Below are 23,125 nucleotides of genomic sequence, written 5' to 3'. Positions count from 1 at the left end.
AAGCACTGCCTTCGTCGCGTCTCGCGCGGCGTCAGTGCACAGCAAGAGGGAGGCGGGAGCGCCGTGAAGGCGGAGCAGTCGCTGAGGAGGGAGGCGGAGTCTCCGCGCGTGCAGGCGGGCGATGGCGCCCCCCGTGGCCTAGAGGTCGCGCGCCCGGGCGAGCCGAGCCCGAGCTCCTCCTGCGGCGTCCGCCCCCGTACCGACTGCAGTGAACATGCAGGTGCCGCTGGCCAGGCTGGCCTGCCCGGGTGAGCGGGGTCTGCGCGCGCGGGTGAGGGGAGCGAGGTCGCGGGGCAGCCCGGGCCCGCGTCGTTGGGTGGAACCAAGGCAGAGGTCGTGCGGTCAGCGCCCGGCGGACCCTGGATTCCTCCCCGGCTTCCTCCCCGGCTCGTCCAGCTGCAGAGTTGACAACTAACTAGGCCAGAGGTCACGGGCGGAGGAAACTTGTCAGCACGGCGCCGCCGCGGAATCTCCCCGAGCGCCAGTGCTGAGCCCCCTCCCGAAGCCCAGGCGTTTTCTGTTGCCGAGTTGGAAATGGGTAAACTAACATTTGCACAGCTTTTCCCCTTGGACTTCAGCTGGCTGGCGTCTTGGCAGTCGTCCTACTCCTTTCTTAAGAATTTGAACCGTTCTGCCACCAGCAGTAACTTTCAAATGCTGCCCAAGTGACCAGAGTGGATTTGGGGCCAGGAATTTTTCTGCGTTGCCTGAAATTAACTCTAGGGCTTTTCGTGTCATGGTTGCCCCTAGAACCGTCAGGATGACTTGGTAAAATACCTCATTACCCGCCCCCCTTTTCACTTAAGAAAAAAAAGTAGAATGATGCAGCGGGATGGGTTTGGTTTTGTTTTATTTTACTTAAAAACAAAAGAACGGTTAAAAAGTCAAAAAAAAAAAAGGTGTACTCCAGGATATTGAATTCTCCCACAACGGACTTAGTTTTTATCTTTAGTTTCTTTAAATTAATTTGTGGTTATACAATAAACAGGTGTACCTATTGCAAAGTCAACGAATTTCATGAAATTAGAATTGTCAAATTCGGCCATCGTGGATTAAGTAGTTAGGATTTCATTTTAAGTTTCTATACCTCGTGCGTGTATTACTACACCTAACGGGTAAGTATTGTTGACTGAAAAAAAAAATGCACAACCTAAAGATTGCGAATTACGTTTTATTCGCAGACACACTGAGCACTTAAGCCCAGGAGACAGCCTCTTCAGATAGCTCTGAGGGACTGTTCTGAAGAGGTCAGGGAGAAGCCAAGATGCAGAGGAGTTTTTGTAAAAACAAACAAACACAAGCAAAAAAAAAAAAAAAAAAAGCCAGGTAGTTGGAACATGAAAAGATTACTGCTCCTTAGTGAAAACCAGATATCTCAAGTTAATGGATTCAGCATTTTGCCAGGTATGGGAAGATGCAAGGGTCTGGCCTCATTGAACTCATTCCTTTGATGTGCACCTTTGCTCTCTGGGGCCAGTGTCCTGCTTCTCTCCATCCTGAATCCCCCCAGGGTGCACAGCTGGGACAGCTGCAGTGGCTGAGGGCTTGATGGCTCCACATCCTTTGTTTACTGAGATGGCAGGTGACATTCTTTGTCCACAGTGCCTCCTCTTACTCATAAATTTGACCAATGTTTGGGAGTCATTTCATGACCAGTTTTTGTCCCATGGTGCTAGGAGGGCTCATTCCTAGATCAGGCGAAGATTCTGTTGAGAGGCCACCCAATGTGTTATTTTGGGGATTGGGCCCTGTTGGTAATCTAAAATTCTCTGCAGCACCTGTCTTACTAGTTGATGACGATCCAGGAGCTGTTTTCCCTTGTTACTTCTTCCCATATCTAAAGTTGCACTGTTACAGTTATTCTAGTTATGTATGTGATCAGCTGTCTTAAGACATCATTGATTTTGTTGGAGGCCTGGTTACACATTGGGTAATGCAAGAGAAAGCAATCTTATAAAATAGACAGGATATAAATAATACAGCTAATAACATTAGTAAGGTCAGAGTGCAGCAGAGAGAGGGACAAGTCATAAGTAATTTGAAACTAACAAGAAAGCAAATTAAAACAATGATTAGTATAACTAGTTGTAATCTGGTCGAAATAAGCCATCAAGTCCCCAGGGGAGCCAGCTGGAGAAGCCAAATTCTGGAGGGATCAGGTAGAGAGAAAAAGAAATGTTTCATCTTTGTTCACAAAGGTATACTTAATCAACTTGGGGTAAGTGTAAGAGGAAAGGTTTTCCAGCTCAGTGGTATGATCTAAAAGTTGTCAGAAACTTGTATTTGTCAAATAGTCCTTTTTGTAAATCTTCTTGAAGATCTTCATTATATAAAAGCATCAGAGTAAAACAATGATTGTCTAAAAACGACAAAAGACTTAATATGGCATGGTTAAAGATCTGATTACAATGCAGTTGACAAGAAACTTGGATATTTCTGTGACAAACAACATTTTAAGATAATAACTAGAATTATGACTGATAGCATTATACCAAGACATATCAGACTTTTAGGAATTCTTTACAAATTTTGGAATATCTATATGAATGACATCTAACCTTAGAAGGTATTATCACCACTTATTTGACAGTGTTTCCCATGTACGTTAACATAAATAAACTTAGTTTAATATCTCTCTTCAAGATATCTCAGGATTCCTTTGAAGCATCTCAGAGTTAGCTGGGGGTCAGAAGAACTTTAGTTAGAAATTTCGATTTGGGAAGTTTGTCAAAAGTATCAAAAAGGTTTCAAAACACTTGGTCAAATAGGATCATAGGTCACTGTGAAACAACACTTAATTCACTTAACGAAAGTGACAAAATACTTCAAAAGCAAATCACTTAGAGTCACAGAAACTCAATCTCTTACCAAAAGCAGTGAAAACTTTGTTCTCTTAACAGAGAGAGGAACCAAGTCCATTCCTACATCAGCCTATTTTTAATAACAAAATCCATTTACCTAATTAAATTTAATCTAATCCCAGCCTGACCATGTCCAGAACTCCTTTTCAGGGCTCCCTTTCTGCAAACCTTCCACAACTTTCTGTGTTCATATTAGTTTGTTCCTTAATTTTTTTAAGGAATTTTTTTAAGGAGAAGTAAATGTCTCTAGGACAAAATCACCCTTCTTTTCCCAACAAATTCATTTCTATTCTTCATATCTTCTTTTGCTGAGAACATACATCCTACTTTCCTAGCACACTGAAATGTTTCCCTTGATATTTTTAGTAGCTTTGATTACATATTACAGTTTTAACCCTTAAAAACCTTAATCTTTAGCAAAAACTGAAAAGGAGCAAGTGATTATGAACTGTTTGTTCACAAACAGCATTTCCTGGTTTGAATATTCTGTAACCTCTAGAAACATACATCTTCTCAGCATAATTTCTTTCCTCAGTGTGGTACAAGACATGTGTCCAATAAACCCAAACATCTTTAGTTTCCCTCTCGTAAGGAGACAAAAGTAGGTAGATTTAGACCTGTTTAGCAATTAACGTTGCAGTATTTTATTTTATTTGAAATTGTTAGACCCAAACGGTCTACGAGGGATTCCAACTCGCCCAAGAACCGCCAAGAGTCGAGAGCCGCTGCAACACGCAAGAGGTTTATTAGGAGCCGATGCACCGGGGTTCCCTGAACCTCACGCAGGAGGCCGATGGGGAACCCCTAAAAGCGGAATCACATACTTTTTATAGGTTTATTTACTCATAGGGCTGGTATATTCTCACAATGATTGGGTAAATGTGGTGACTTTTGAATTCATTGGCTTAGGAACTTTTGTCCCACCTTCTGGCCGTTATAGTTGTTTGTTCATTGTGGCGGTTAGGGCGTATACCTGTTACGGGCAACTGGAAAATTACCCGCTGTCTGGCAAGTCCCCGTCAACTGAAAAACTCCAAGAATTGGTTTCGATAGGGAGAAGGAGTGGCGCACGATAGGGAGAAGAATTGGTTTACGGGAACAAGTGAGGGGGTGGAAAGTCCCTAAAGGCCCCACAAAATAACCTGGATATTCAATAAATTCCCATCATTTTTAACTTGTCAAAACTCAAATTACCAAAAATCTGAAGAAACTATTTTAAGATAGACATACCCAAAGCATAATTATTCCTGAAGAGTTCACCTGAAAACTCTTATCTCATTTACCTTTATTTTGTAACTTATGAAATCGTACTATTTAATTTTTTTTCTTGTTGACAAACTGTTACAAATAACATGAACTTATGACCTTCAGTAAACCTAGGTACAATAAAAGTAAGACATGTCTGTACTGACTAAACCAACAAGCTTAAGATAGCTTTAATATCAGATATTAATTTAATATTGAATATTTCCTAGATCATGTGAACCCAAAATTCACTCTGGCCAGTTTCTTTTATATTTAGAAATATTTAGTTTGTAAGTGCTTATTTTAAGTCAATTAAATAGAGCTCTTTTATAAGTTTAATTTTGATAATATTTTCCAGGGTTTGAGACATCTCATATGTAATGTACACCCAGACATATAAACAGACAAAACTAGAGATCGCGTAGCTTCACTCTAAAAGCTTAGTTATGAATCAGGTATTACCATATAAACTCACTAGTTTATAAGTAACAGTTGGAATAAGTTTAATTTGTTTGCTCAGATGACCAAGGCTTCACTGTTTGTGGAAAAGACTTAAATTTGTATTTGTCCTTGATAAACCCTTAAGGAGGCTATGAATTAGATTTTGGGTGAGGAAACCTTTCCACCAGTTTGAGTTTAAAAAGGCCTTTTTTCCCTTTTTTTCCCCTTGGTTTCAGGTTTTACCTGTTTGAGCTAATTAGGCTCAGTCTCTGGTCTTTGTGGGCTGTATTTACATTTCTGATTTGTAGAAATTTGAAAGGTACATCTGCTCCTAATTCTCCAAAGAACTGATCTGCCACCTAAATGATATTAAAATATTGATTTGCCCAACTATACTTACTTTATTTGCGTTTGTATCAGAGAGAAGATTTCCATCTAAACTGAAAATCAAGAGTTCCATGTTCTAGAACTTTAGGATTTAATTTATCATGACTTCAAAAGCTTGCATAAGGCATTAACAACGGCCCTCTTTTTGAGTGCACAGGGTAGACCCAGAGCAAAATGTCTATTATTATATTTATTGACCCCTGAATATTAGTTCCCAGTTTTTACCTTATATTGTATGGGCTCAGGTAACCCTATTGGTTTCATTTCATATGTTTAATAGTTCATGAGGGCCAGATTCATATGCCCTGTCTTATAATACCAAGTAGAGGAAGCCCAGTGAAACATGTCTATCCCACAATTTCAGCAAAAGAGATGTAAACATCTTATATAAAGCCTATTTAAATATACCAATTTTTATAAACTTTCATCTCAATTCTGTCAACTTTTATACCTTTAACTTTGGTTCCCATTAGGACCCAGTCAACAAGCTTTGGTCATACAAGGAGTCCTAGCAGCTTTCTTTCATTCCCCAACCATTTTATCTATTTTGTTTAAAAGGCTCTGGGGTCCCTAGTGAGGAGTTGAACTAAGAGACTCAGGCCCTTTTGTCAGTCTTTTTATTTGATTAGTTGGCCTGTTGCCCCAAGTAACTGTTGGTCAGGTATCTAAATGTAATTTTCTTCCAGCCTTTTAAATATATATGTTTTTTAAACTGGGTAGAGTGGACTTGTTTGGGGCCCTTTAATGTTGGGAACCAATAGGGGGTCCCTTTGGCCCATCATCCATAGGTAGTGTTGCATCAAAACCTTTTGTTTTAATCCCACTAACATTCATTTTATTTATCCCATTTATTAATAACCATCTGTAGATTTCTTTATTTGGGGGGTACCAGTCTCTAAAATTTCCACCTTGTCAGGAAGAAGTCTCTAGACTTTTCCCTTCATTTTTTTAACTTCCATGTTAAACTAGTTAACATTAATTAGCCTAATGCTTTTATTAGCATCTGTAAGACCCATTGAGGGGAAGCAGAGACCACAAATAAGTCTTCCCAAACTGTTTTTTCCTTTGTTTGTTTTAAAGGAGTTCTTAGGTTAATCATTATATATGTCTTTTTCTACCTTCTAATTTGTTTTTTTCATGGGTGCCAATAAAACAGCTGCTCACTACGAGAGCGCTCTAAAATTTTACCAGTTTAGAAGTATCTCCAATTTACAGGATCCATCATCTGGCCCTTAATGAGGTATATCTTAATAGTGGCTCAAACCAATAAAATGCAAGAGGCTTCCCAATAAGAGAGCGTGGAGGGTGCCGACTAAACAAGATCCAGAAGGTTTACTCCCAAAAATAGTCTAAGAAAGTAAAGGCCTTCGTTGAACAGGCTGACACAATGAAGGTTAAGATGGCAAAAAAAAGTCCCTGAGAGTTGGCACAGACAGAAGACTGCTCGGAATCCCAGTCTGTTCGATTGGCTGACAGATGTACACCGTATGTTACCTTCCGGATGGCAGAGACCAAGTTTAAAAACACACAGCACCGAAGATCAGGTAGAACATTTACATCTCAAAGATGTAAATCAGGTAGAACATTTACATCTCAAAGACACAGGTAGAACATTTACATCTCAAAGACACAGGAAGGGAAATGCAAGTTCCCCCTAGAAGGACTTTTGTTACTTTAAGGTCAGAATTCTGAAAAGGTGTCTTATCAAGCCGGTTTTCTCTAACTTAACTGTGTGCACAATAGAAAGCCCCATCTTTGTCATTTTTGAGGCAAGATTTCCTTTAATTCCCAATTAAGTAAGTACTTGTAAGTATAAGGTTTGTACGTACATAAACCTGGCTGGAGTCTTAGTTGGAGGCAAAGATATTAGGCCAGCCTCTCACCTCATCACCCACTCCAGAGTCCCCAGTGTCTTTTAGCCAGGCCCCCCACCCCCAGTATCTTTCAGCTTGGGAGCCAGGTGCCTGTTACACACCGCCACATAAAACTCTGGATCATCAACCAATAATCTGGAGCTCTGAGAACCAGGGGAGACTCACCCAGATTTGTCTGGAGTCTCTCAGGAGGTGGGTGGACAGAAGAGGCCTCTGCTGGTACCAAGGGTCCTGTTCCTCAGCGAGTTCAGGTGAGGGAGAGAAGTCAGCTCTAGGTCCCTTAGTGGCCGCCAAACTGTCACCTGGGGGATAAAAGAACACAATGTAAAAGTTGAGAATTATGTTTTAATCAACAGACATTCTGAGGACTACAGCCCGGGAGACAACCTCTGAGACGGCTCTGAGGGACTGCTCCAGAGACATAAGGCAAGAGCCAGGATCTGGAGAGTTTTTGCAACAATAACAACCAAAACAAAAAACGAAAAAAGGTAGTGGGAACATCAAAAGATTCCTGCTAATTAGAGAAAACTAAAAATCTCAAGTTAATGAATTCAGTGCTTTTCCCTGTATGGGAAGATGCAAGAGTCTGGGCTCATTGAAATTATTCCTTTGATGTGCACCTATACCATCTAGGGCCAGTATCCTGCTTTTCTCCATCCTGAATCCCCTCAGGGTGCACTCTTGGGGGCAGCTGCAGTGGCTGAGGGCTTCATGGCCTCAACATCCTTTGTTTACTGAGATGACAGGTGACATTCTTTGTCCACAGTTTGCTTTATGTTTTTTGGAATATCAAAGTAAATCGGACACTATCTGCCCTACTCCTAATTTAGTTGAAATCGTTCTTGGGTCAAGTGCTATCCAAATTCCACCCAAATTACCATTTCTATTTTCATCGGGTATTTAAATCATTGCCATTTCATAGCCTGGTGTTAGCACTACTGGCATCAGAGATGGACATAGAATTGCCATCTGTGATTTTGTATGGTGACGTTATGAGTTCACTGGACTTTTTGACCTCACTTCTCTACCACAATTCAGCCGGTGTGTCTAAGTGTTTAAATCTCAAAAATAAAAAAGACAGTTATGTTTATATCATTTTTTGGTCATATAGACGTGTTAAATTTTTAGTTAAGTGATCTTACGAGTTTTGAGATTTTTTTGCCACACTTAGAAAAAGCTTTCCAAATCAAAGTTTCTTTAAAAAAAAATTGTTGTTTTCCCCATAATCTTTGTGTGTGACTGTAAATGTTCTTTTTTAAGCAAGAGTTTTATTGAGATACACGTCACACACCATACAATCACATCATCTGAAGGATACGACTCAGTGGTGTTTAGTATATTCGCAGAGTTGAGCAACCATCACCACAGTGTGTCTTAGAACGTTGCCATCATCCCAGAAAGAAACCTCATACCCATTAACAATCACTCCCCAGCCCCTGCAGCCCTAGGTAACAACTCTCCATCCACTAATGGACATTCGGGTCGTTTCCACTGTGGGGCTGCTGTGAATAACGTACCTATGAACATTCATGTACAAGTTTTTGTGCAGACGTATGTTCTCTTTTATCTTAAGTATATACCTGAGGAAGGAGAGGTCAGAGGTCACGGGGGCAGGAGGCATTTCTGCCGCTGGCCTAGTTGCTGTGTAGCAGAGGGGTAGGCATCCGCCACCATGTTCTGGAAGGTTCTTGGGCTCGACTAGGGCAGTAGTGTCAGGACTTTGGGTCTCTGCTGGCTGAGTGGAGCCGCCACCATGTTTGGCCGCTTGGTGGCGGGGAGGCTGGTGCAGACAGCTGCATAGCAAGTGGCAGAGGATAAATTTGTTTTTGACTTGCCTGATTATGAAAATATCAACCGTGCTGTGGTTTTTATGCTGGGAACAGTCCCATTTCCTGAGGAAATGGAAGGATCTGTCTACTTTTCCTATCCTGATTCAAATGGAATGCCCGTATGGCAACTCCTAGGATTTGTCATGAATGGGAAACCAAGTGCCATCTTCAAAGTTTCAGGTCTTAAATCTGGAGAAGGAAGCCAGCACCCTTTTGGATCCATGAATATTGTCCGAACTCCATCTGTTGCTCAGATTGGAAGTTCAGTGGAATTACTGGACAGTCTGGCTCAGCAGACTTCTGTAGGCAATGCTGCTGTGTCTTCAGTTGACTCATTTACTCAGTTCCCACAAAAGATGTTGGACAGCTTCTACAGTTTTGCTTCATTTGATGTCTCTCAGGCCCAGATGACACCAAGTCCATCTGAAATGTTCATTCCGACAAATGTGGTTCTGAAATGGTATGAAAACTTTCAAAGATGACTAGCACAGAACCCTCTCTTTTGGAAAACATAATCTGAATAAATTAATTTTTAATGGAAAAAAAAAGTATATACCTATGACTGAGTTATATGGAAACTGTATGTTTAACATTCTGAGGAACTGCCAGACTGTTTTCCAAAGTGGCTGCGCCATTTTACTCCCCCCACCCCCAGCAGTGCACAAGGGTTCCAATTTCTGCACCTCCTCTCCAGCACTTGTTATGTCTTATTGATTATAGCCGTCTTAGTGGATATAAAGTGGTATCGTGTTGTGGTTTTGATTTGTATTTCTCTGATGGATAATGATATTGAGCATCTTTTCATGTGCTTATTGGACATTTGTTTATCTCCTTTGGAGAAACATCTTTTCAGATTCTTTGTGTGTTTTTAATTGGGTTGTTTGTCTTTTTGTTATTAGAAATGAGTTCTTTATATATGCCAGATACAAGTCCCTTATCAGATATATGACGTGCAGATACTTTCTCCCCTTCCATGGGTTATCTTTTCCCTTTCTTGTTGGTATCTTTTAAAAACAAAAAGTTATCATTTTTATGAAGGACAGTGTATCTGTTTTCTCTTTTGTTGCTTGTGCTTTTGGTGTCATAGCTAAGAAACCATTGCCTAATCCAAGGTCACAAATATTTACACCCTTTTTTTTTTTTGAGATAGCACGAGGAGTTCCCATACACCCTTCACCCAGCTTAACTTCATATCCATAGAACAATTAGTAAGAAATTAACATTGGTGCAGTACTATTAACTAAACTACAGACTTTATTCAGATCCTTTTCTGTCCAGGACCCCACATTGCTTCAGCTGTCACGTCTTCTCATATCAAGTCTACTTCGGTGTGGTAATTCCGCTGTCTTTTCTCGTCTCTCATGACCTGGCACTTGCGGTGTGCACTGGTCAGGCGTTTTGTAGGAGGTCCCTCGATCCGAGTCTGTCTGCTGCTTCCTCTCAATTAGACTAAGGTTGTGGATTTGGGGGAGGCATAGCACGGAGGTGAGGAGCCCTTCTCATCACATTACGTCGTGTGATGCCAGGATGTCTTGTTGCTGGTAATGGTAAACTTGATCACTTGGGTAAAGTGTCTGTCGTACTTCTCTACTGTAAAGCTAGTATTTTTCCCTGCCGCACTCTACTTGTTGGAAGTTAATCCTTAAGTTCAGCCCACACTCAAAAGCAGAGAATCAAATAATTTGTGGATCTATCACCATAATCTTTTTTTTAATTAATTATTTATTTTTGGCTGCGTTGGGTCTTCGTTGCTGCGCACGGGCTTTCTCTAGTTGTGGTGAGCGGGGGCTACTCTTCGTTGTGGTGCGTGGGCTTCTCATTGCTGTGTCTTCGCTTGTTGCGGAGCATGGGCTCGGCGCGTGGGCTCAGTAGTTGTGGCTCGCGGGCTCTAGAGTACAGGCTCAGTAGTTGCAGCTCACGGGTTTAGTTGCTGCGCGGCATGTGGGATCTTCCCGGACCAGGACTCGAACCCGTGTCCCCTGCATTGGCAGGCAGATTCTTAACCACTGCGCCACCAGGGAAGTCGTCACCATAAACTTTTATACTTTGACTTTTCCTGTTAAAATCATTGATCAAATGGAATTCATTTTCATATAAAGAGAGAGGTATACTTTTTTCCAATTTTTCTGTCTCTGACCATTTAATGACGAGCTGTCTCTTCTTCCTTATTTGAAATGGTGTCTTTATCATATGACAGATCCTTAAGTGTATTCCGTCTATTTCTAAACTCTTTATTCTGTTCCTTTGATTATTCCATCCCTTCTCCCATAACAGATTTTAATTATTTAAGCTACAAATATAAGTTTTTATATCTTTCAGGGCTATTCCCAAGGGAGGATTCTCTGCCCTTCTTTTATTACGGGAAGGATTGCCATGGAGAGGAGTACCAGAGAAGGGAGTGAGAAATTGAAGATACAGGAGTTAGCGGGGTCTTTGACGTAGGACCGTCTCTAAGAAGATGGGAAGGTTAGCCTCGTCATCCAGGTGGAAGGATTACTCTAAGTGAGGAGAAAAGACATCTCTTCATTACAACCTGAGAGAATGAACAAAGGACGGACACTACAGATTACATTAGAGGTTCTTGCCAGGAATTGAGACAGTTCCCGCCTGATTGCTTCTGTCTTTCTGTGAGGTTTGATGTGCTTGGTTTCAGGTAAGGGAGGGAGGACATAGAGGTGAAGGTTTAAGGACGACAGGTTTAATGAACATTCTTGCAGATAAATCTTTGCACACTTCTGTTTATTTCCATAAAATCCTCTTTGCTAACTCAGAGAATAGATACGTTTTTGAGGCTCTCAGAAGATGCTGCTATATGGCAGGGTCCACTTAACTTAAAAGGAAGCTGAAACGCAGTTTGCCACCTTGTCCCGGCATAACCATTAGTAACTGCCCCTTATTACTTTCAAAGTATCCAGTTTAGGTGATAAATTATATGGTCATCCTATTTATAAATGAAGCTTGACATGAGGTAAATTGAATAAATTAGTTTATTAGATACTTTTAAAATGTTATAATTTGAAAGCACTGCTTTCTGAGGAAAAGCCAGCTGAATTGTTCACCTAGGAAAGACAATTCACAGCTAAGGGCTCTGCAGCATAGATGTAACCATTCACTGACAGTCCGCAGTGTTGACGTGTCCAGAAGATACACATGTTTCCAAAGAGAAGGTATCACGTGGACTCATAAAATTTCAGGTCAAGGTGGTACCTCAGTGGGGGAGTTCCCTGGCGGTCCAGTGGTGAGGATTCAGCGCTTTCACTGCTGTGACCCTAGGTTCAGTCCCTGGTTGGGAAACTAAGATGCCGCAAGCTGCGTGGTGCGGCCCAAAACAAAAAAAAGATGGTCCCTTAGTGATCACCTGGTAGCCCTTTACTTTTTTGAATGAGGAAACTGAAATCTAAAGCAGTTAAGTGATCTGTTTAAGCGTTTAGGGTAATTAACAGAAAACCAAACAGAAGCCAGATCTGATCCCCAATCGTAGATTTTTTTTTTTGCTTTAAAAAAATTTTTTTTCAATCTACTCCTGAGAAAAACTAATTAGAAAAATAATACTGTTCGTGATTTTTATGCAGCATACCAGTGCTTTCGTGCCTTACAAATTAAGAAAAATTATCTACCTCTGTGTGCTACAAGATGGTCTTCAACTTCTACTGTACCTCGAATCACTACCCACTATACCGTTCATCCCCGGGATAAGGACAAGCGATGGGAAGGTAAGTAATCGTTTCTGTAAAATTGTTGAGACTTTTCTAGACAGTTTGTATCATTTTGTGGAGGTAAATACTATATTTTTCATGATAGTGTAAAATCATCTAATAATATTTTATAACTTTACAAAATCTGTTACATATTAATATTTAGATAAGCAAATGCTTGCAAACTTATAATAATAAATCTCAGTAATAAAAGTTGGATTATGGAAGTTAAAATAAGATACGTCCTCGAACAGAACCTAAGAGAATAAACTAAGACAGTAATGGACTTAGTATAATTCTCATGGGAAGCAGAGGGGTTATTTCTATAAATAATGCTCTAAAGGATAGTGGGTACTTGTAACCCAGCCTGTAATTTTATCAGGTAATAGTCATCCCAGAATTGATATGTGGGTTTTTTTGGAGTATAGTTGATTTACAGTGTTGTGTTACTTTCTGCCTTAGAGCAAAGTGAGTGGAATCTAAAAAAATGGTACAAATGAACTTCTTCGCAAAGCAGAAATGGAGTTACAGATGTTACATATGTTTAAACCCTCTCCCCTCCAGGGGTGAACATGGAGCGGTTTGCAGATGAGGCAGACGTGGTAATCGTGGGTGCCGGGCCTGCGGGGCTCTCAGCAGCCGCTCGGCTCAAGCAGCTGGCGGCCCAGCACGAGAAGGACATCCGCGTGTGTCTGGTGGAGAAAGCTGCTCAGATAGGCACGCACACACTCTCAGGGGCTTGCCTGGACCCACGAGCTCTCCGAGAGCTGTTCCCAGACTGGAAGGAGAAGGGAGTATGAAAAGTAGTTTTTTATACCCAGTCTCGTCTTTATTGCATCTCTATTTCCAAATGAAAGGAATGTGGAAAACCTTTTCACCCAGTTCTGTCTCTTAGAGGATACTTGTAGATAGATTTTTAATTTTAAAAGGGCCAAAAAATTTGAATCATATCAAATATAGTTAAAATTTTAAGCTATTAACCCATTTTTATTTAATGCCTTCTGCACATGGTATCTGTGTACTGGATTTATGAGAAGGTATCATCTTGAGAAGATCTTTGAATAAATATAGCCTTTTGATTTTGAGGGTATTTCCTAACTTGTTCCATAGGTGTTTATATCATTGTTCTTAATAAAGTGTTCTATAACTTTCCTGGGACATTGCAGTATCTAAAGCCAAGGAGGATAATTTAATCTAATTTTCTAAGGAAATACATTAATAAGACCCCTTATAACGTAAACAGAAAAGTCACTGGTATGATACACAGAGAATCAAGTGCTAGTTTTACTGCAGTCATCATTTGTGTGACCTTGGTTAAAATATTGTACTCTATGCATCTCAGTTTTTTTCTTCTGTAAGATGGGGGTTTTTTTTTGTTGTTGTTGTTTTATTTTTGGCTGCCTTGGGTCTTCGTTGCTGCGCGCGGGCTCTCTAGTTGCGGCGAGCAGTGGCTGCTCTTCGTTGCGGTGCACGGGCTTCTCACTGTGGTGGCTTCTCTTGTTTCAGAGCAAGGGCTCTAGGTGCACGGACTTCAGTAGTTGTGGCACGTGGGCTCAGTAGTTGTGGCTCACGGGCTGAAGGGCACAGGCTCACTAGTTGTGGTGCATGGGCTTAGTTGCTCCGTGGCATGTGGGATCTCCCCAGACCAGGGCTCGAACCCATGTCCCCTGCATTGGCAGGCGGATTCTTAACCACTGTGCCACCAGGGAAGCCCTGTAAGATGGGTTTTATTACTCCTGTTCAAGGTATTCAGTGTTAGAATATTTAGTATCTGTGAACATACTCTGTAAAGATTGTTAAAAAACAAAATTCACCTGAGTAAATTTAAAGATCAAATTGGCTTTATTCAGTGATTCTGGGCAGCATCCCATCTAGCAGACAGAAGGGAGCTCCAAGGAGCAGCAGAAAAGGAAAGGGTTTGACAGGCAGAAAGGGGGTGGGGCATGGAAGTCATAAGCAAAAGGGTTATTTCAGGGTATTCCCTGGCAGGCCAGTGGTTAGGACTCTACGATTTTAAAAAAAAAGGGGGGGAGGGAAAGGGTTAGTTCAGGCACTGTTGCCTACCAGGCGAGGCTTCAGGTGGTGCCTCACGAGGACTGGTGGAGAGGCTGACGCGTAAGATTACATTCCTTGCAGAGGCCGGAACTGAATGAGGTTAAGGTCAGGGCTTGGTTTGCTGACGTGGGGCTTAGCACAAGGGACGATGCTCTTCTTTCTAAAGCAGTGAGCTCCTTGGAACTAGAAATGCTGGAACTATGCCTAATTAACTTTCTCTCTTCAATGTTATATCAGTAATTCAGGTATCACTGAATTATTATTGACACAATATCAGTTCTAATAGAAAAAGTTTTTCACGTCAAAGCCTTATGTAGCCAGGCAGATCCAATCCCTTCCATGCCTGTTAATTGCCTTTATCCAGAGGAAAACTGAAACTCTTCTCTTTCCATGGAGCAGGAAGTTACAGCAGGTACCTAGGCATCTCACACAGAGGCAGGGAGACAGGAAGACAGCCCCCCTGATGTTCACTTTCAAAGGTGGCTCCAAGGCCCCCAGCAAGGACATTCCTGGGATGCAAACTGGCTTATTTAGGTTTAAAAAGATTCCCATGCATCTCAAAGAGACAAAGGATTTACAGTGTCAAGTTCTCCGAAGGAAGTGATGGAAGAAAAGTGAGGAGGATAGTTCCCTTTCCTTTTTGACACAGTAGTTTATGATTTGCATTTACCTCACAAGTATGAACTAAAGTCCTTTTCTCTCCTTTGGTTTCCAGGCTCCACTTAACACTCCCGTAACAGAAGATAGATTTGGAATTTTGACAGAGAAATACAGAATTCCTGTGCCAATTCTCCCAGGTGAGGAATGATAAATTCTCTAGACTTAACAGAATTCCACAGCTGGAAGGAGCTACATTTCATTGGGTGGAATCCCTTCCTTTTACAGATGAGAAAACTAAGTCCCAGAGACTCGAAGGACTTAACCAAAATTTCACAGCTAGCTTGTGGGGAAGAAAGCAGGCCTAGAGCCCAGTGCTTTTGTCTTCCAGTCTAGAAGAATTGAGATAGTCTTGTACGGCAACCAGGGATTTTTAATTTAGTCTGTAATGTCGTTTTCAATGTAATAATAATTTGAACTGTAGACCAGAATTGTTAGAAAATAAATTGAAATTATGGCCATAAGATGATGTGTGTGTATTTATGTAGAAATTAGACATTGATTAGAATTTCTAAATTAAGTATTTCTGTTTTTGAGATGTTTTACCCATAAAAAGTCAGACTTCTAAACTAAGCATGTATCTGTAGGTCTCCCAATGAACAATCATGGCAATTACATTGTGCGCCTGGGACATCTGGTGAGCTGGATGGGAGAGCAGGCGGAAGCCCTGGGTGTGGAAGTGTACCCCGGCTATGCGGCTGCAGAGGTTTGTGGGGCCCTGTTCTTAGTGCTTATAGGACGCGGTCTCTGTTTCTTCTGAAAAGCAACCAAGATGGGTACAGAGGTAAATAGATGTATATTTTCAAACAGCCATAGGATTTTAGAATTGCAAGCTCAGAAGAAATCTTAGCAAGATCTCACGCAAAGGGTACTTGAAGTCCTTGTCACCACATCATGTGACTGTCCAGCTTAGGACTGAACACCTTCAAGGATGAAAAAATATCTCCAATGTTTGGTTTGTTGGTGATACTCTCTTCCTTAAGTTGAGGAGACGTTTATTTACTGTTTTATACTGTGCGGAACGAATCTGTGCCCTCCTCCAGGGAGAACTCTTCCAGTTATAACTATGCCCTGCTCTCCTTCCCCGCCTTCGCAGGTGGTTTTTCTCTTCCCAGTTAAATAGCCTCCATTCTTACAGCCACCATATAATATGCAAATATGTTGAGTCCCTTCAGTATTCTCCTTGCCCTCCTCTGACCGCGTTCCCTTTTTATTCCCTTTCGAAGTGGCACCCAGAATGTCTTCACTACTTCCAGCCTGCTGTACAGCAGGGCCATTCCCCTCTTCATTCTGGAAACTGTTCTCCCAGTAATTTCCTCAAAATAACTTTTGGCGGCCACATCGGACTGTAGCTTCTCACTGAATACTGTTGGGGAAATTATTAAAACTAAAATCTCCTGCCAGCCCAGAAAAATCACCTCTCCATATTATAAACAAGAGTGAGCCCGTTTCTTCTTGCCAAGACTACAGCGCGGCTACAGGCCATCTAGGGAGGTCGCCGGAACAGAAAGAAATCTCACCCTTTTGCAGAGTCAGGCAGATACAGTCCATTACATGCACGTTAATCGTCTCTATCCAAAGGACAAATAAAGCGTCCTGTATCTTTGTGACAAGTGGGAAGTGACAACGCGGAGGCCAGCACAGAGCCCAGACTCTTCCCCCAGAGAGAGGGAGACCGGCCACCATCCTCCTCCATGGTCACATCTCAGGTGTGTCCCCGAGTACCCAAGAAACTCATTGCTGAGATACAGACCTGGCAGGAGTCTCACTTAGCTTTTAACATGACTCCCATATATCTAAGACAGACAGAGAAAGGGTTTACAGTTAAGTTTTCTAAAGGAAATGCTAAAAAAAATCTGGATGAGAGAGGGAGTGCTCTTGTTTTTGGCACAAGCGAAAATTGAAAAACTTTGTTTTTACCTTTACAGTATATAAACCAAATAAAATACATGGTCCCTGCATTACACTTGCCAACACTGATTTCTGGTCTCCCAGTTCATGCACATGCATTTGGTTTTGCATTTCTCCCAATTAAACTGTGTTCAACAGGAATCAAAGTCACAAGTGGGTGTTTTGTAGCATCCATGATTTTCACTTTTTGAGTGTATCTGCACACATGCCCACTCGCGTGCGCTCTCTCTCCCTCCGTGTCTCTCTATGTCTCTCTCTGTCTCTCTCTGGTCCCCTGCAGCTCTCCTCTCCTCCCCAGGTTTTGTACACCGAGGCCGTTTTCGGGTCCAGGCCACAGCCACATACTACTGTGGATTTGTTTTCAAGGTGTCACATCCATTGCTGCTGGTTCTTGTTTCGCCTTTCCTCTCCCGTGCTTTCTGCTGTGAGGTTCTAGTGTACAGTTTGTTCTTTCCTGTCCAAAGAGCATTTTCCTCCAGAGGAAACAGAAACCAAATAAGAGAATTGTTATTTCTCATCTTCAGAATCATACCTTTGACCAGTTTTCCCTTTTCTTTGTGGTCCAGAAATAACTTGGACTGCGTTCAACCCCTCTCTGTTTTGTCTTGTTGTTTGGTCTTTTGGTTTTGGGGTCTGGGCTCACTGGAGACAGAGGCTTTCCCGACACTCTCCTCAGCCGCCCACCTGACGGTCCAGGCTGTCACGGGCGCTGACCCCAAGTTCTGTGCACATGCCTTTGACCCCTGAACTCAGCAGAGGGCTTCCCGCTGCATCTTCCCGGCTCCTTCGTTGTTCTCTGGCAGCTCCCCCCTGTTCTTCCTCACCAGGTTGGGGCATTTCCTTCATTTCCAGCTGTTTGAGCTGTGTTCTGTCTAGAAGGGAGTAGCTTAGAAGCACATCCCCTTTTTTGCCGGAACATTCTTTTTTTTTTTTTTTTTTTTTTTTTAACATCTTTATTGGGGTATAATTGCTTTACAATGGTGTGTTAGTTTCTGCTTTATAACAAAGTGAATCAGCTATACATATACATATGTTCCCATATGTCTTCCCTCTTGCGTTTCCCTCCCTCCCACTCTCCCCATCCCACCCTTCCAGGCTGTCACAAAGCACCGAGCTAATATCCCTGTGCCTTGCGGCTGCTTCCCCCCAGCTATCTACCTTACTACGTTTGTTAGTGTGTATATGTCCATGACTCTCTCTCGCCCTGTCAAAACTCACCCCTCCCCCTCCCCATACCCTCAAGTCCGTTCTCCAGTAGGTCTGCGTCTTTATTCCTATCTTACCCCTAGGCTCTTCATGACATTTTTTTCCCTTAAATTCCATATATATGTGTTAGCATACGGTATTTGTCTTTTTCTTTCTGACTTACTTCACTCTGTATGACAGACTCTAGGTCTATCCATCTCATTACAAATAGCTCAATTTCATTTCTTTTTAAGGCTGAGTAATATTCCATTGTGTATATGTGCCACATCTTCTTTATCCATTCATCCGATGATGGGCGCTTAGGTTGTTTCCATGTCCTGGCTACTGTAAATAGAGCTGCAATGAACATTTTGGTACATGACTCTTTTTGAATTTTGGTTTTCTCAGGGTATATGCCAAGTAGTGGGATTGCTGGGTCATATGGTAATTCTACCTGTAGTTTTTTAAGGAACCTCCATACTGTTCTCCACAGTGGCTGAACCAATTCACATTCCCACCAGCAGTGCAAGAGTGTCCCCTTTTCTCCACACCCTCTCCAGCATTTATTGTTTCTAGATTTTTTGATGATGGCCATTCTGACTGGTGTGAGATGATATCTCATTGTAGTTTTGATTTGCATTTCTCTAATGATTAATGATGTTGAGCATTCTTTCATGTGTTTGTTGGCATTCTGTATATCTTCTTTGGAGAAATGTCTATTTAGGTCTTCTGCCCATTTTTGGATGGGGTTGTTTGTTTTTATGTTATTGAGCTGCATGAGCTGCTTGTAAATTTTGGAGATTAATCCTTTGTCAGTTGCTTCATTTGCAAATGTTTTCTCCCATTCTGAGGGTTGTCTTTTGGTCTTGGTTATGGTTTCCTTTGCTGTGCAAAAGCTTTGAAGTTTCATTAGGTCCCATTTGTTTATTTTTGTTTTTATTTCCATTACTCTAGGAGGTGGGTCAGAAAGGATCTTGCTGTGATTTATGTCATAGAGTGTTCTTCCTATATTTTCTTCTAAGAGTTTGATAGTTTCTGGCCTTACATTTAGGTCTTTAATCCATTTTGAGCTTATTTTTGTGTATGGTGTTAGGGAGTGATCTAATCTCATACTTTTACATGTACCTGTCCAGTTTTCCCAGCACCACTTATTGAAGAGGCTGTCCTTTCTCCACTGTACATTCCTGCCTCCTTTATCAAAGATAAGGTGTCCATATGTGCGTGGGTTTATCTCTGGGCTTTCTATCCTGTTCCACTGATCTATCTTTCTGTTTTTGTGCCAGTACCATACTGTCTTGATTACTGTTGCTTAGTAATATAGTCTGAAGTCAGGGAGCCTTATTCCTCCAGCTCCTTTTTTCGTTCTCAAGATTGCTTTGGCTATTCGGGGTCTTTTGTGTTTCCATACAAATTGCGAAATTTTTTGTTCTAGTTCTGTGAAAAATGCCAGTGGTAGTTTGATAGGGATTGCATTGAATCTGTAGATTGCTTTGGGTAGTAGAGTCATTTTCACAATGTTGATTCTTCCCATCCAAGAACATGGTATATCTCTCCATCTATTTGTATCATCTTTAATTTCTTTCATCAGTGTCTTATAATTTTCTGCATACAGGTCTTTCGTATCCTTAGGTAGGTTTATTCCTAGATATTTTATTCTTTTTGTTGCAATGGTAAATGGGAGTGTTTTCTTGATTTCACTTTCAGATTTTTCATCATTAGTATATAGGAATGCCAGAGATTTCTGTGCATTAATTTTGTATCCTGCTACTTTACCAAATTCATTGATTAGCTCTAGTAGTTTTCTGGTAGCATCTTTAGGATTCTCTATGTATAGTATCATGTCATCTGCAAACAGTGACAGCTTTACTTCTTCTTTTCCGATTTGGATTCCTTTTATTTCCTTTTCTTCTCTGATTGCTGTGGCTAAAACTTCCAAAACTATGTTGAATAAGAGTGGTGAGAGTGGGCAACCTTGTCTTGTTCCTGATCTTAGTGGAAATGCTTTCAGTTTTTCACCATTGAGGATGATGTTTGCTGTGGGCTTGTCATATATGGCTTTTATTATGTTTAGGAAAGTTCCCTCTATGCCTACTTTCTGGAGGGTTTTTATCATAAATGGGTGTTGAATTTTGTCGAAAGCTTTCTCTGCATCTATTGAGATGATCATATGGTTTTTCTCCTTCAATTTGTTAATATGGTTTATCACATTGATAGATTTGCGTATATTGAAGAATCCTTGCATTCCTGGAATAAACCCCACTTGATCATGGTGTATGATCCTTTTAATGTGCTGTTGGATTCTGTTTGCTAGTATTTTGTTGAGGATTTTTGCATCTATGTTCATCAGTGATATTGGCCTGTAGTTTTCTTTCTTTGTGACATCCTTGTCTGGTTTTGGTATCAAGGTGATGGTGGCTTCGTAGAAGGAATTTGGGAGTGTTCCTCCCTCTGCTATATTTTGGAAGAGTTTGAGAAGGATAGGTGTTAGCTCTTCTGTAAACGTTTGATAGAATTCACTTGTGAAGCCATCTGGTCCTGGGCTTTTGTTTGTTGGAAGGTTTTTAATCACAGTTTCAATTTCAGTGCTTGTGATTGGTCTGTTCATATTTTCTATTTCTTCCTGATTCAGTCTTGGCAGGTTGTGCATTTCTAAGAATTTGTCCATTTCTTCCAGATTGTCCATTTTATTGGCATAGAGTTGCTTGTAGTAATCTCTCATGATTTTTTTTATTTCTGCAGTGTCAGTTGTTACTTCTCCTTTTTCATTTCTAATTCTATTGATTTGAGTCTTCTCCCTTTTTTTCTTGATGAGTCTGGCTAGTGGTTTATCTATTTTGTTTATCTTCTCAAAGAACCAGCTTTTAGTTTTATTGATCTTTGCTATTGTTTCCTTCATTTCTTTTTCATTTATTTCTGATCTGATTTTTATGATTTCTTTCCTTCTGCTAGCTTTGGGGTTTTTTTGTTCTTCTTTCTCTAATTGCTTGAGGTGCAAGGTTAGGTTGTTTATTCGAGATGTTTCCTGCTTCTTAAGGTGGGCTTGTATTGCTATAAACTTCCCCCTTAGAACTGCTTTTGCTGCATCCCATAGGTTTTGGGTCGTTGTGTCTCCATTGTCATTTGTTTCTAGGTATTTTTTTATTTCCTCTTTGATTTCTTCAGTGATCACTTCATTATTAAGTAGTGTATTGTTTAGCCTCCATGTGTTTGTATTTTTTACAGATCTTTTCCTGTAATTGATATCTAGTCTCATGGCGTTGTGGTCGGAAAAGATACTTGATACAATTTCAGTTTTCTTAAATTTACCAAGGCTTGATTTGTGACCCAAGATATGATCTATCCTGGAGAATGTTCCATGAGCACTTGAGAAAAATGTGTATTCTGTTGTTTTTGGATGGAGTGTCCTATAAATATCAATTAAGTCCATCTTGTTTAATGTATCATTTAAAGCTTGTGTTTCCTTATTTATTTTCATTTTGGATGATCTGTCCATGGGTGAAAGTGGGGTGTTAAAGTCCCCTACTATGAATGTGTTACTGTTGATCTCCCCTTTTATGGTTGTTAGTATTTGCCTTATGTATTGAGGTGCTCCTATGTTGGGTGCATAAATATTTACAATTGTTATATCTTCTTCTTGGATCGATCCCTTGATCATTATGTAGTGTCCTTCTTTGTCCCTTTTAATAGTCCTTATTTTAAAGTCTATTTTGTCTGATATGAGAATTGCTACTCCAGCTTTCTTTTGGTTTCCATTTGCATGGAATATCTTTTTCCATCCCCTTACTTTCAGTCTGTATGTGTCTCTAGTTCTGAAGTGGGTCTCTTGTAGACAGCATATATAAGGGTCTTGTTTTTGTATCCATTCAGCCAATCTGTGTCTTTTGGTGGGAGCATTTAGTCCATTTACATTTAAGGTAATTATCGATATGTATGTTCCTATTTCCATTTTATATATTGTTTTGGGTTCGCTACTATAGGTCATTTCCTTCTCTTGTGTTTCGTGTCTAGAGAAGTTCCTTTAGCATTTGTTGTAAAGCTGGTTTGGTGGTGCTGAACTCTCTCAGCTTTTGCTTGTCTGTAAAGGTTTTAATTTCTCCATCAAATGTGAATGAGATCCTTGCTGGGTAGAGTAGTCTTGGTTGCAGGTTATTCTCCTTCAGCACTTTCAGTATGTCCTGCCACTCCCTTCTGGCTTGTAGGGTTTCTGCTGAGAGATCAGCTGTTAACCTTATGGGGATTCCCTTGTGTGTTATTTGTTGTTTTTCCCTTGCTGCTTTTAATATGCTTTCTTTGTATTTAATTTTTGACAGTTTGATTAATATGTGTCTTGGCGTGTTTCTCCTTGTATTTATCCTGTATGGGACCCTCTGTGCTTCCTGGACTTGATTAACTATTTCCTTTCCCATATTAGGGAAGTTTTCAACTATAATCTCTTCAAATATTTTCTCAGTCCCTTTCTTTCTTTCTTCTTCTTCTGGCACCCCTATAATTCGAATGTTGGTGCGTTTCATGTTGTCCCAGAGGTCTCTGAGACTGTCCTCAGTTCTTTTCATTCTTTTTTCTTTATTCTGCTCTGCAGTAGTTATTTCCACTACTTTATCTTCCAGGTCACTTATCCGTTCTTCTGCCTCAGTTATTCTGCTATTGATCCTATCTAGAGTGATTTTAATTTCATTTATTGCATTGTTCATCGTTGCTTGTTTCATCTTTAGTTCTTGTAGGTCCTTGTTAACTGTTTCTTGCATTTTGTCCATTCTACTTCCAAGATTTCGGATCATCCTTACTATCATTATTCTGAATTCTTTTTCAGGTAGATTGCCTATTTCCTCTTCATTTGTTAGGTCTGGTGGGTTTTTATCTTGCTCCTTCATCTGCTGTGTGTTTTTCTGTCTTCTCATTTTGCTTATCTTACTGTGTTTGGGGTCTCCTTTTTGCAGGCTGCACTTTCGTAGTTCCCGTTGTTTTTGATGTCTGTCTCCAGTGGC

The 23,125-nt window shown here is 40.8% G+C and overlaps 2 protein-coding genes across 4 annotated transcripts in view; both read left to right on the top strand.

The window, feature by feature from the left end:
* The first annotated feature begins 4 nt into the window (after window positions 1-4).
* ETFDH (electron transfer flavoprotein dehydrogenase) overlaps window positions 5-23,125 on the top strand; it is a 42,696-nt gene continuing 19,575 nt past the window's right edge. The window contains exons 1-5 of one of the 3 annotated variants that reach the window (XM_032632049.1): window positions 5-248; window positions 12,210-12,350; window positions 12,897-13,126; window positions 15,103-15,184; window positions 15,632-15,750. In XM_032632049.1, the coding sequence (XP_032487940.1) occupies window positions 215-248; window positions 12,210-12,350; window positions 12,897-13,126; window positions 15,103-15,184; window positions 15,632-15,750 (606 nt within the window). In that variant the 5' untranslated portion in view covers window positions 5-214. Of the gene's footprint in view, window positions 249-328; window positions 539-12,209; window positions 12,351-12,896; window positions 13,127-15,102; window positions 15,185-15,631; window positions 15,751-23,125 lie in introns of those variants that run through there. The other 2 variants (XR_004349920.1, XM_032632050.1) reach the window with 2 other exon arrangements.
* Window positions 8,679-9,119, top strand: LOC116754040 (protein Hikeshi-like). Its single transcript, XM_032632054.1, has one exon. It carries the CDS (start codon window positions 8,679-8,681, stop codon window positions 9,117-9,119), a length of 441 nt encoding a protein of 146 aa, XP_032487945.1.

The sequence above is a fragment of the Phocoena sinus genome, chromosome 5 (genome assembly GCF_008692025.1).
Source record: "Phocoena sinus isolate mPhoSin1 chromosome 5, mPhoSin1.pri, whole genome shotgun sequence".
In the NCBI taxonomy this organism is placed as follows: domain Eukaryota; kingdom Metazoa; phylum Chordata; class Mammalia; order Artiodactyla; family Phocoenidae; genus Phocoena; species Phocoena sinus.
The sequence above is the reverse complement of the archived record's forward strand: the minus strand, read 5'-3'. Positions and strand labels throughout refer to the sequence as shown.